General features: G+C 32.0%; 1 protein-coding gene across 1 annotated transcript in view; it reads right to left on the bottom strand.

Moving 5' to 3' along the window:
- Nucleotides 1-13,407, bottom strand: part of LOC132719661 (uncharacterized) — a 33,997-nt gene extending 20,590 nt beyond the window's left edge. The window contains exon 1 of the mRNA XM_060703467.1: nt 13,122-13,407. Coding sequence (XP_060559450.1) covers nt 13,122-13,173 — 52 coding nt within the window. The 5' untranslated portion in view covers nt 13,174-13,407. The remainder of the gene's footprint in view (nt 1-13,121) is intronic.
- Nucleotides 13,408-13,625: the final 218 nt, after the last annotated feature.

Consider the following 13,625-nt stretch of genomic DNA (forward strand, 5'->3'; position numbering starts at 1 on the left):
TTTGATCCATTACAAATCTAAACAAGGGAAAACTCTTGTCAACCTTGTTAGGAATTAATACATGACATTGAATTTAAAGTGATACAATTAATGAAAACAATCGCTATTTAAGATAAGTTTTTGATCACCTAAGCACTATAAGAGTGAAGAAACCCTAATTTTTTTTATTCAATATTTTTATTTTGTAACCTTAAATTTGGAAGTGATTCCTGTGGATTGGGAAAATAATTTACAATTTTTAATTGTGGATTTGACCCAATATCGACAATTTAAAATCAAATTAAAAAAATCCCTAACAGGGAATACGTTTCACAATAGTAAACGGTTTGGATAGGACAAGGTAACTTATATGAAATGTAAATTGAAGTTTACAAGTAGTTTTAATATTTCAAATCCCATTTTAATGGAACTTGATATTTTACGGTTTCATAATCAAGAGAAGATGAGACGCTCTACAAGAAAGCGGAAAACAGACTAGAGGACCATGATGACAGGCAGAAAACAGAAAAGGTGACCAATGCAAAGCTCTCCCGCACTACGTTGGGTCCCTTAGCCACCGCCAAGAGCACCAACAAAGGTCAAATACAACACAACCTCTTAAGCCACCTACACCTCCTCCAAGGGCACCTACACCATCGCCCAGGGATCCTACACCACATCCCAGGACAACCATACCACCACCAGCTGATATGAGTCAACAGTGGTTTGATCAAACCTTCCAACTGGCAAACAAACAAGGTAATGTACAACCTATTCTAAGTGTCAAATCTATGCTAGGGGTGTTTGTCCCCCAAAATATAAAAAAAATATTATACAATATTTAGAAATGGCTACATTATTGCCTAGTTGTAACAATAGCGCCATTCCACAAGACGAAAAATTGGCGAAACTTGTTATAAACGGAGCTGGTCAATAAGTAATGGCCCCATCAAACACCAAGAACATTAATACTATAGAGTAATGGTCTGATGCATTTTAAGTATTTTCAAGCATATATCTAAGCGCTTACCCCACAGAAACTCGAGCAAGTATTTAGTATTAGGACAGCAGCTAAGCTTCATTTAGGTTCAGGGTTGCAGAGTTTTTATTACTCTCATTTTTGGTTGAGGCTATGGTCAAACTCGAACATGTCATTTGGGGTTTATATGAAGAGCTATGGATATTGTGTATGGGTCCAAGTGCAATAGCTATATCGACGGGGGACAAAAATGCTATGACTTCAATTACCGCTTTTGCACAAAATTGGATTGCACTTACCGTCATGTCTTTTTAAATTGTAGTAGAAATCACACAGTTAGATAATGCAGGAGGCAGACATACTAGTACCCAAACATGGGGGCACAGCGACCAATGTGACCTAAAGCGGCATTCATGCCACAACAACAGGTGCAACGCTGGTCGAGCAGGCAACTATTTATGCCCCGCGTCCCTCTAATACACCAAGATTCGAATTGCAATCGATGCTTAAACTTCAACATGTTTACATTTAGGTACCTCACCAGTTAAATTTCAAATACTAGCAAAATACTTGCAGCATTATGAGAATTGTATAGATGCCAATATTTTAGCTAATGAGTTTAAGATTGGTTTCAAAATTGAGTACAATGGACCAAGAGTTGCATGTGAATGTCAAACTCTTAAATCTGCTGCTTAAGAACATAAAAAACAACTGCAGGAAAAAGAAAATAGAGGATTAGCACTTGGTAGGATTGCTGGGTAATTTGATAAACCTCCATATGATAATCTAAGTATCTCTCCAGTAGGAATATTGCCGAAGTCTGATGGGGGTTGGAGAATGACCTCTCATTTATCATACCTTCATGGATCAAGTATTAAGGATGGCATTGACAGCCAGTTTTGTTCGGTAAAATACACAATGTTTGATAATGTAATTGCAACGACTTACGATTTGGGTGATTCATTGTTCATTGCAAAACCTTAAATCAGCATATAGGGTTCTGCCAATAAGAGTAGAAGGAAAATGCTACTATTACATTGATAAATGGGGTTAAGCCAAAGTGCAAACATGTTCTTCTTTCCTTAACGGCCCTGCCATCAAGAAGGCAAAAGCAAGCTCAAACGATCGACTCCCGGATGATTTAATCATGGCTGGCAGTCAATGCACCCATACATTCCAGGATTTAGTATCAACATTTGAACAGGTTTGTGTGGAACTAGGCACCCCTATAGCTTATGAAAAGTCCAACTATAGTAATGGTGTTCTTAGGCTTAGAAATTGATATGTCCAAATTAATGGTCCGAATCCATAGTCAAAAAAATTTAAGAATTGTCCAAATGAATATCAACTATAGTTCATGTAGTTAAAAGGAAGAAAATATCGTTACGTGAATGACAAAGATAACTGGGAAAATTAAATATTTTCGGACAAGCAGTTAGGTCCAGTCGAGCATTTCTTCAACGGTTCTATGATGCAATTATTCCTAGAAGGAAACCTTACTATATGCTTAGAATATCACGAGAAATAATGGAGGATCTGAAGGTTTGGCAGACATTTTCAAGGATTTAAATGGGGTAACTTACATACAAGAAAACAAATGGTTTAGTAGTGATGAACTGCAGCTATTTAAAGATGATGCAGGGTCAGACATGCTAGGAGCATTTTTCCTTTCTTTTTTGGAGGGGGAATGGTGTTTCCGCCAGTTATGAGAGATATTATATTTCTGGAAATGGTACCAGTAGTATTAGCCATTCATATATGGGGAAACAAGTAAAAATAATAAATAAAGGTAAAAAAAATATAATGCATATTGACAATGAGGCTTTGCTTAGGGTGTTCAATTGTCAAACCTCTAGGTCAAAAAGATTAATGCAACTCGTCAAATATTTTGAACAAAAGTGCATGGAAGAAAGTTTTCTTTTCAAAGCACTTCACATATTTTCCAACCACACAAATACAGCTGATGCTATTTCTCGACGACAGAGGGACCGTTTCGTCAAGTAGAACCAAGGGCAACCAAGGACCCAGTGGTAATACCACGTCAGTTTCAGTTAATGATCTCCATATTGAGGCTTGAATATTGTTAAAGGAATCTTTAGCGCCAAATAAAATTAAAACATACAAGACAAGGCTGAATGCATTTTACAAATTTAGACCTAATTATGGCTTGTCAGAGGTATGGCCAATCAATTTAGAAATTAACAATGTATGTCGCGTTTATCACTGCCGGACTTTAGCTTTAAATCGGCAGAACTTTATTTAGCTGCCATTAGTTTCCAATGCAAAATTGAAAGTATGGCAGATAACACAAAATATTTTGTAGTAAATAAGGTGATAAGGATTAAGAAGAACAGCAACAGCAAAAAGAGTGCGCTTCCCAGTAACACATAAGAACTGATTTAATATGGCATTCTGACTAAGCTTCCAGCAGATTGCCACAATCAGTATCAAATGATTTTGTTCTGATCGGCATATACTCTTGCATTTTTGGTTCTTTAGGGTAGGCAAGATAACAGTAACAAAAAAGGGGATAAACAGATCAGTATGATTCTTAGCATTCAAGATGTCCGATTGGTAGATAATGAAAATACAATAATATATTCATTAAGATACCCTAAAACTGACCAGCTGGGTAATGGGACATATGTTTAAGTTTCAAAGTAAAGTCGTATTTCTATCTGTCCAGTTGCTGCTTTGGCTAGAAACAGCTTCCGGAATAACTTTGCAAATCCGGGTTTTTTGCAAACTCTCGCTACCCTTTCTTAAGTAATAAGAGAATAAATGAAGAGTTCAGTTATCAATGGGTATAAAGGTAAGCAAAAACTGGTCTTTAAATTTTCACATACCCCTAACAATGTTGACAATGAGTGCTGGGGAGACAATCAAAGTTGAGACCCCCATGGGGTTTTATCGTTCTCCCACTAGGGCTTTGCTATCCCAAGGGGTAATCCATGGGGATTTTGAAAAAAATAAAGAATTAACTTTTATGCAAGAAATATATTACTGTAGTCTTCAAAAAATTATTTGTTTAAATAAAAACATAAAAAAGTAATGTTAAAAATCCTCCCATTTTCGTTGTAGGGAAAATCCTCCCATAGGTGAAATCTCCCATTCTGATTATGGGGGGGGGAGTCCCATGTTAATACATGTGAGCAATCCCATTTCTGATAATGGGAGGTAATTCCCATTCCTTACAAATGGGAGATTATTCTATTTGTGAGATGTGACGCTAGAAACGTAAAATACAATGTATGAAAATAATATAAAATCCAAATAACAGATAAAATGACAGGAAATACAATGTACGCAACAAAATTATAATAATAATAATAATGATAATAATAACAATAATAATAATTTTAATTGTAAACTTTTCATAATATTTATAATAATTTTATCTTGGAATATGATAGAAATGAAAACAGAAAAATTATCAAACATAAGGAATTAATCAACAGTATCCATTTAAATTAATAGGATACCAAAAAGCTCGGATGTCCTATTCTTCGGTCTCCTTGCGGTATTTTCTGTCTCTCACTGTCTATTTAGACCGGTATATAGCATCACAAGCTAAATGGCAAGTCCCTCCCGGTTTTATATAACATTTGATTTCATTACAAATAAATACCGCGGTTAGATTATTTTTTCTAAAAAAAAAAAAGATGTTGATCACTTCGTTTAGTTGTAATTAATAACCTAACAGAAAACGAATTCTAAATATGATTTATTATAATGCAAAAAGAAGCAATTCTAATAATGGAAATTGTTTTATTTTTCATATATTATTATTGTTGGTTTAAAAAAATATATACAGTAGTAGATACAAATTATATTCAGTGGTCTCAATATGACATTTGAAAAATTTGAAAATAACATTTGAAAAACTTATTGTTTCATTTCATTTACTGTACGCGTTATGTAAAGAAATCCAAACATTTAGTACATGTTACAAATTTAAATTAATGTTTTATTCTTATAACAGTTTTACAAATGTAAATAAATTAAAACGAACTAATTTAAGAATCAATATATAATGTACGAGAAAATTGATATTTTTTTACATAGACTTAAGCACTTATTTTCAGTAAGGTTTAGAATTAGAATCGTTGATAAATATGACAGTTGAATTATCATATATTTATGTATATATTATACATGATATAAAATAGTAGTAAACATAATAATTTACATAAGCTAAGAAAATTGCTAAGTTAAAATAGCAAGCACACAAAACAACAAAGCATTTTTCAAAACAAACAAAAACGAAGTATGCAATACGCATTTCAAAATATAAGATAGGTACAAACTCATTCTGTTCTTTATTATTTATCTATAAAAAAACTATTTCCTTTTCCCAAGAAACAGTACAATATCCATGGACTTAACAATCAAGAAGAAAATAATTCATCGCTTCACATATTAACCTAACAAGCACTATGATTCCCACAAAGAAATCTCGGAAATAACCCTTACTTTAAGACCCTTTAATAGTGTACAAGTTGGTCACTTCGGGGCATAAATTGCTGTGTCTTTGTCATAAAGAAAGTCGCCTGCCTATCAAAGTATAAGACAAAATACCCCGAGGCAACAAAAAATAAAATAATAAAGCATATGGTGACAAAAATCGGCGTGGCAAAATAAAGTTGCTATTATTTTTTTTTATAATTAAGTCACTAAGAATTACATTATTTATTGATATATAATCATATTGTGACGATGTAAAATTTAGTTTAGATACATGTATTCAAACATATCTCTGGTTATACCTGCAAGTTATTAATCCTAATAAATTGGTACCACAAATAATTGACAATCACATTTATGATGGACGTTTACTCCCAATGACGAATAATACTAAATGCTGGATCCTTAACCTTGTCGTTATTATATAAATACATAAATATACATTTTTTTCTGTCTTACTTATTTCTTACATTGTTTTATTTTTTTATGTTAATCTGTCTTTATTTTTTTCTTCTTTGTTCGCTTTATATGTATACATGTCACACTTTCTCAAATAAATGCCATCAATGTTGATTAATATATTTTTCAGGAGGAGGGTCGATCGCTTATGTTGTAAGAACTTGGGCCCAACCCTTTTGCTATTTGTTATTTCGAAATCAATTTGTTTCTCTGTATATTTACATGTATATATTAGCAATAAAATATGATTAAACTATACCTGCAAGGACATGTGAACTTGAGATAAAAATGCGCATGGCTAAAAAAATAGCGATCTCAACTAATTTTCAAGGATTAACTGTTACACTAATCCTGGCTATATCTATCATTTTCTTTCTTTCAATTGGGTAGATCGTTTAATAACCTTTTCACAAAAAAAACATGCTGAAATCGAAATTCATGAAAATGGCGGGAAGTTAATGCAACAATAATTAAGGATAACTGGAATCACACCAGAATCTCGCATGGGCATGTGCACTTACGCCTAAAATATTCAAAGAATATACTTAATATATAGCAAATCAATACGAGGAATTTCTCTTAATATATATATTGACTAAAAGTCAAGTAATAAGCACTTTTAAGGAGCAAAACGACAATAATTAAAGTCAAATGCAGCCATATATCATACATCTCTCAGGACAATTAACTTTTCTCTTTATATTCCTATAGGCAATAACTTCTATAAGTATCTAAAATAAAATAAATTTCGAGTAAACATCGTATTTCAAAACAATTTTACAGTCAGTTGAAGTTTATTGAAAAACCCATGAAATTCCGTACGGAATATTACGTATGAACAGACTTTAGCCTGAATTACGCACGGATGGGGGCATTTAAGTACAACATGTTGGCTTGGATATATATGAATGAATGGTAAGAATATGTACAGAAATATTCCAGATACGATTGGCAGTGGCAATAGACCCTGTCCATAGACAGAAACAAGTAGGGAATATATGCAGGAAATGTTTTCGGTATATGAAAGTAATGCATGCGATATAAAACATATCATGAATAATACCGGTACCGCGGCTATCTAATACTAATACCAAATAAATTAGAGTCAAGGGCGGATACAGAACAGTTTTTCCTGGGGGCGGGGGCTGACATATGAGTGGACTCTTCTAATTCCTAACACGGTATTATGTGGCGTTTACATTGAAAGAACATGTGTTATATGGTTTCTGGCAGTTCTTGGATGCGTTTCATAAAAAAGCTTAGGACCGATTTAAGTCGTTAGTGCAAAACTGTGATAAAACTGTGTTAATTTTAAGACTAAACTTAGAACTATTCCTATGGGTGCCTCTGGACACATCTAACTTTTGTCTTAAGATATAAATACAAAATGACGCGCAAAAGAAAACATTGCAGCTCTTGTTTTATTGACATAGAATTATATACTTCAAATGTGGAGGGTTAAAGTGAAGAAAAAGTTAATTGTACCTGTAATAATTAACTTTTGTTAATGTTATTACACTGATTAAATATGGATTATGAGAAGTTTTTGTACCAGAAATGTAGGTCACTTAATCCTTTTTATTTATAAGGGTCCTGATTCCATAGGCTTCCTGACATAGAACTCTACAGTTAAGACACCGAATGCATTAAGGCAGTTTGCAGAAAATTAAGGGGGCAGGGGACATATTCGAATGATGGCCCCGGTAAAAAAATTTAATAACTCAGACATAGTGTTTTGAAGGTAATAGAAACTTCTGATATTTCTCTGTCATTGTAATTCTTTCTTGTTTGTATGTAGGAAATGAGCAGTATTTTAGGGTATTTACCCGAAACTAAGCATTTTGGTAGCTTTGTATGTATTTGCAACTCTCCGAATGGAGGTGAAAAAGTTAAAAATCAAGCTTTTACAGTTGGCGCCAAACAAGTAAGAAATTTCGGATAAATTGAAAAATCTAAACGTATGACAGACACTTTATTTTTGAAAATGCCATAGCTTGCACTGCGTCTTAGTGATATTTTTAAAGGAATCGGGCGGATTCTGAAGTATGCTGCACCTTCATGAAGATTGTCCATATTGGTATATTTTATGTGTGATTTTGGCTGGGTGGGGGTAAATATAAATTGCTGTCAGTCATTCTTATAAGGAGCAATGCAAGCAAACTATTATTTTCTTCAATGTATGTCATATATCATTGAATAATGCTGTGCAACTGGTTATCTGCCTGTGAAACAGATTTTGAAATATTTGGAATTGTGTTTCTGGCCACATTTTTTCCCTTATTTATTGAAGAATCGTTTTTGCCGCAAGATAATACAACTGGCCTAACCATTAATGAAATTTGTCTTGTAATTTTGTTATTTGCGGATGATATGGTAATATGTGGCGATTCTGTAGAAGATTTACAATCGAGACTGAATTCTTTACGCGAATATTGTGAAAAATGGGGGTTAGAGGTAAACACTGCAAAAACCAAAGTTGTTGTTTTTAGGAAACGAGGGCCAGTTAAAACAAATGAACATTTCATTTATAATGATGAACAGTTAGAAATTGTTGATGATTTCAATTATTTGGGAATAACGTTGAATTACACTGGTACTTTCGCTTTAAATATAAAATGTCTAAAAGGCAAAGCACTTAGGGCGATGCACACATTGTTAAATAATATCAAAAGATATAACATTCGTCCGGATATTTCATTGCAACTTTTTGATGCATTCGTAGGATCGATATTAAATTATGGTTGTCCTATTTGGGGGTTTACTAAGTCTTGTGAATTAGAACGTATTCATCTACAGTTTTGCAAAACAATCCTTGGTGTAAAACAATCGATAAGTAACGCAGCTATATATGCAGAATTGGGTCGCTATCCTTTATATGTATTTCGTTTTGTACATATTATTAAATACTGGGTCAAGATTATCAATACGGATAATATGCTATTAAAATCAGTTTATGCACATTCATTAGCGCAGTATTATAATGGTAGAAAGAATTGGGTTTTCCATGTTAAAAAACTGCTTGATGATTATGGTTTTAGCTCTGTGTTTTTAAATCATGAAAACATAAATTCCAAATTATTTGTAAATTTGTTCAAGAAAACAGTAACGGATTGTGCCTTACAGAAACTATCTGGAGACATTGAGAAAAATGAAATACTGAAATCCTTGTACATACATTTAAAACCGAGCTTTGGTATATCGGATTACTTGATTAAAATAAATTCGTTTAAAATACGTAATAGCATAACTAGATTGCGCGTATCGTCGCATAATTTATTTATAGAATCTCTTAGACATGGGCGTAATCGAAAACCAAGAAATGAAAGATTATGTTATTTCTGCGGTAATGACATAGAAGATGAATTTCATTTTATAACCACATGCAAAGAATATTCTGACCTGAGAAACAAATTCATACCAAAATATTATGTGAAAAATACGAGCATGTACAAATTTATTGATTTATTAAGTTCTAAAAAGAAAAAAGTCTTGCTAAATTTGGGAAATTTTATAGCACAAGCATTTAAACGCAGGGAATTAAATCAACCGAATCTTCAGACATAATTATAAAAATGTTATCTTGTTAGTAATATTACTTTATTTCTTTTCATTCTCCATGTTTTGTTAATGCAGTCCAAAGATGTAGTTTTATCATTGTATGACACTTTGCTACTAAATAATGTTAACTTTGATGATTACGTGATGTTTAATTATATTTGAATGTATGTATTTTGTGACCATGTGCATTTTGTACACGTCTTATATGAATAATCTATCTATCTATCTATCTATCTATCTATCTATCTATCTATCTATCTATCTATCTATCTATCTATCTATCTATCTATCTATCTATCTATCTATCTATCTATCTATCTATCTATCTATCTATCTATCTATCTATCTATCTATCTATCTATCTATCTATCTATCTATCTATCTATCTATCTATCTATCTATCTATCTATCTATCTATCTATCTATCTATCTATCTATCTATCTATCTATCTATCTATCTATCTATCATCTATCTATCTATCTATCTATCTATCTATCTATCTGTCTGTAATACAAAATTGTTCATTTTTAGGTCCCCTGCCCCCTAATGTGTTATTTAATCGGGGTTATGCAGACGTTTTCAGTAGATAACTCTTAATCAGTGTAGAGGCAGATTCAAGCGTCTGCATAATACTGATTTAATTAGTTTACGAAATTTAGTCGTTAAACAGTAATAAAATCTACTGTTAAAATACATATAGCACTCTTGAACGTAATGATGATGTACAAACCATTTACACATGTATATTAAGGCAGTGACCTTCTTACTTTAACGCTTCAACACATTTTACTTTAAGGTACTGTCATAGCATTTGCCTAACTAGCCTCAGTGACAAGCATTTAAGATTTTCACTTATAAGTTTAAGATTGTAGGTTTAAATTTCAAGGAAACATTATTTTCAATATTGCTTTTTCTGTTATCTTTTTATAGCTTGACGTTGTAAATTATATATATTTGGGGAAAAAAACAGAAATTAAACAAATGATTTATCGCCAATGTTGCATACAATATTAAAAAAAATCTGAAGAAAAAAAGTTTGTCAAGGATTTGAACTTGCAACTGCGCGACTATTATGCTATAATACTTACTAGAACATCAAGCCGTGATTGTGAATTTATTATTGGAAACTATATTATTAAAATCAATTGGTTAATCGTAATAAATTACAGAAAACTAACAAAGAGACTAACGTAAAAAACTTCGACAATAAATCAGTCTCAGGTCTATATTGCCAAACAGTACCTTCGGTGTTATATATCGACAATAAAATATCCGGAAAATGTATCGAACATTTTTGATTGACAGTCATTAAAAATGTGTAAAGTTTTAGAACACATACCAGTACTTCCTTTGTGAATGTTCATTTTTTCAGTGAAGTATTGTTTTAGGTACAATTTGGAACTAAGTTAAAGAGATAATAAAGACTAAGCAAAGTTTTACTCTATGCTGATGAAAAATCTACATGAGATTCCCCTATACCCTAGTACCGATCTTATTACACTTTGTATACAAGAAAAGTATTGATGCAAAGCATCAAAGGGCGTCCAAGCAAGAAATGCAGAAAGTGAAGATGAACTAGTAGACATATGATGACAAGATATTCTTATAAACTTTTCAATGTTTTTTTATTTGTTTTTACCAGAATGAACGGACGAAAGACATTGTTCATTATGAACTTTGATTGGCATGCTAGAGATTAGAATATTACTTGTTATGTCTTTATGATCGTGATTATTAATAGCAATGGATATACATGTATACCATCATTTATAATCCATATGTGTAACGCATGATAAACACCACACTTGTGGAATTGTCTCGTATTATGTTATCGCTATTAGCGAAGACCCCTTCTAAATTAAGGTATCTGTTCACACTTAGTAAAATATGACACTGGTTATATTATCATGTTGATCATGTTGAGCATAATTGTGTATTATACAAAAACTGTAATATTTATTTTAATATTAGAAATACAGATTTTATGAATATTGTTTTCCTCTCTTTTTTTGTGTTTTATGTGCTATTTTAATACTGAGTTTTTACGTGTAATACTCTTTTTTTATCAAAATTGTAAAATAAATTTTAAGAATTCAATTGTCATATTGACCGACGATTATAAGTCAAAACTTAACTGGAAGAAAGTCAGTAAATTATGCTTAATCTTTCAATATATAATAGTGTTTATTTTTAAACAATGTACATGTACATTTGTATTTTTCTTTATCATTTTTTAAATTATCAATCAATTGAATAATTCATAAAATCTAATTTGTAACTTTGAATAATTCCTCGGCATCTTTACTAAACACGAATAACAAATTAAATAAAATGTTTCAAAGTTGATAGTGTCATATTAATACCATAAACATGTACCTTTTTCTCAATTATTGCACATATTTATTGTTTTTATCTCATATAGATAAAATGAAACATGCTATTGTTGTTTTTTTTTTTCGAATTGTATGTTTATGTATAATAATAATCAATAAATTTGAGAGTTGATCTGTGTTTATTAATTATTGTAACCAAAGTAATTGACAAACATTCATTTGGGGAAAAAAAACTTTTTTATCTGGAAATTTTTTGTTCTGTTCTGTAACGATATCAAACATCTACTCCAAAACCGGTAGAGACTGGAAAATAAACGTGTGATACTATTCGCCGGTCACTAGTAAATCCCGGTCAAAATAGACCGGGAGAGACCGGGAATTACCGATAGCAGTGCATCCCTCTATAAATAGATTTTCGGAATGTTTAGGTCATCACCTCATCATTCTATTTTAACATACCATAATAACCCACTGTGTACTACAAAATGATAAAAAAAACGAAGAGACGGAAAAGGTTATTTCATGCATTGCAAAATTCTCCAGTTCGCTATTCATTGTACATATCGAGGCATTTTTTTAATCAAGCACCCTCATACCGATCGGAATGATCGGCTTTTATTATAACCGACTAAAAGGCTCGAGAAGTTGCTGTCGCCCATTGACAAACTCTGATTTCATTCCATAAGGGCGCCGCGCTTCGGCGCGGACGCCAATCAATAGGTGTTACGCTTTTAGAAAAATTGTTTATTATTGCCAGGCATTTGCAATAAAATAGTGTTGAAAAGATTGCAGTACGCGGACTTGACATATCTTATATTTAACTATCATGTTAATTTGTCAAATAAAGCCGTCTGATTTGTTTGATTTTTTTATTACTTTGCGTGCACGTTTATATCTTTATACGGTGTTTTAATAAACTTTAATAATTTCTAAGTTGGAGTTGTTATAGCATTTAATTAGCAGATATAAGGTTCATGCCAGGATTCGGCCAGGCCTAGGATAAGGGGTAAATCGAAAGTACAGAATCAGAATCTATTGATTTGTATGATTATTGAAAATACATGTTATAAATAGTTTTGGGTTTAAAATAGCTCAATGAAACATAATGATAAACAATAAGAAGTTTGGAAAACGAATGCAGAAAGTCTCAATGTAAGACAGATGTCAGTCAAGGAAGCACGCGGACATAAAATATAAATCAAATCAAGAAAAATCGTAGAAAAAAGGTAGTTTAGGCAAACGTTCCGCGTTCGTCCTCCTTTTCTGTCATTTGCCTACCAAACAATATACAAATTATGACAAGCTAAACTTAAAGTATACTATCTAATTAATATAATAAACGACTTACCTGTATTCAAATAGCTGATAAAAATAAAAATGAAAAACCACTTCAAAGCCATGATGGCTTGATATGATTGTTAAATTTCACACTCAATCCGGCATATTACGTTAAAAAGAAGTCTTCACCAAAAATTGGAATGAATCTGCGGAGTAACTTGTTGCGCCGCTCGATCAAATCCAAGTGAGAGATTAATATGACTCGTAATAACCAGATGTAAATGCCATTTCGTTTTGAATTTGGCATTTCCTAGCAATTTATAATTCATTATTATGAATAAAATGCTCTTCCCATATTGAATAATCAAATATATGTTAATGAAAATAATTGGGTGCGTCTAATAATGTTCATATCTTGATGATATTTCAATTTCCTGTCTGAAACTAGGGGTGCCACGTTTATGTGTTTAAAAGAGCGCGATCGGTTTTTAGCAATTTGTAATTCATTAATATCAAATAAATGTTATATGTTGATGATAATTTATTTTCCTATATGCAATTGTGTATCTATGTC

This window comes from Ruditapes philippinarum, unplaced genomic scaffold (assembly GCF_026571515.1).
Source record: "Ruditapes philippinarum isolate M1 unplaced genomic scaffold, ASM2657151v2 ctg1737_1_1_1_1, whole genome shotgun sequence".
In the NCBI taxonomy this organism is placed as follows: domain Eukaryota; kingdom Metazoa; phylum Mollusca; class Bivalvia; order Venerida; family Veneridae; genus Ruditapes; species Ruditapes philippinarum.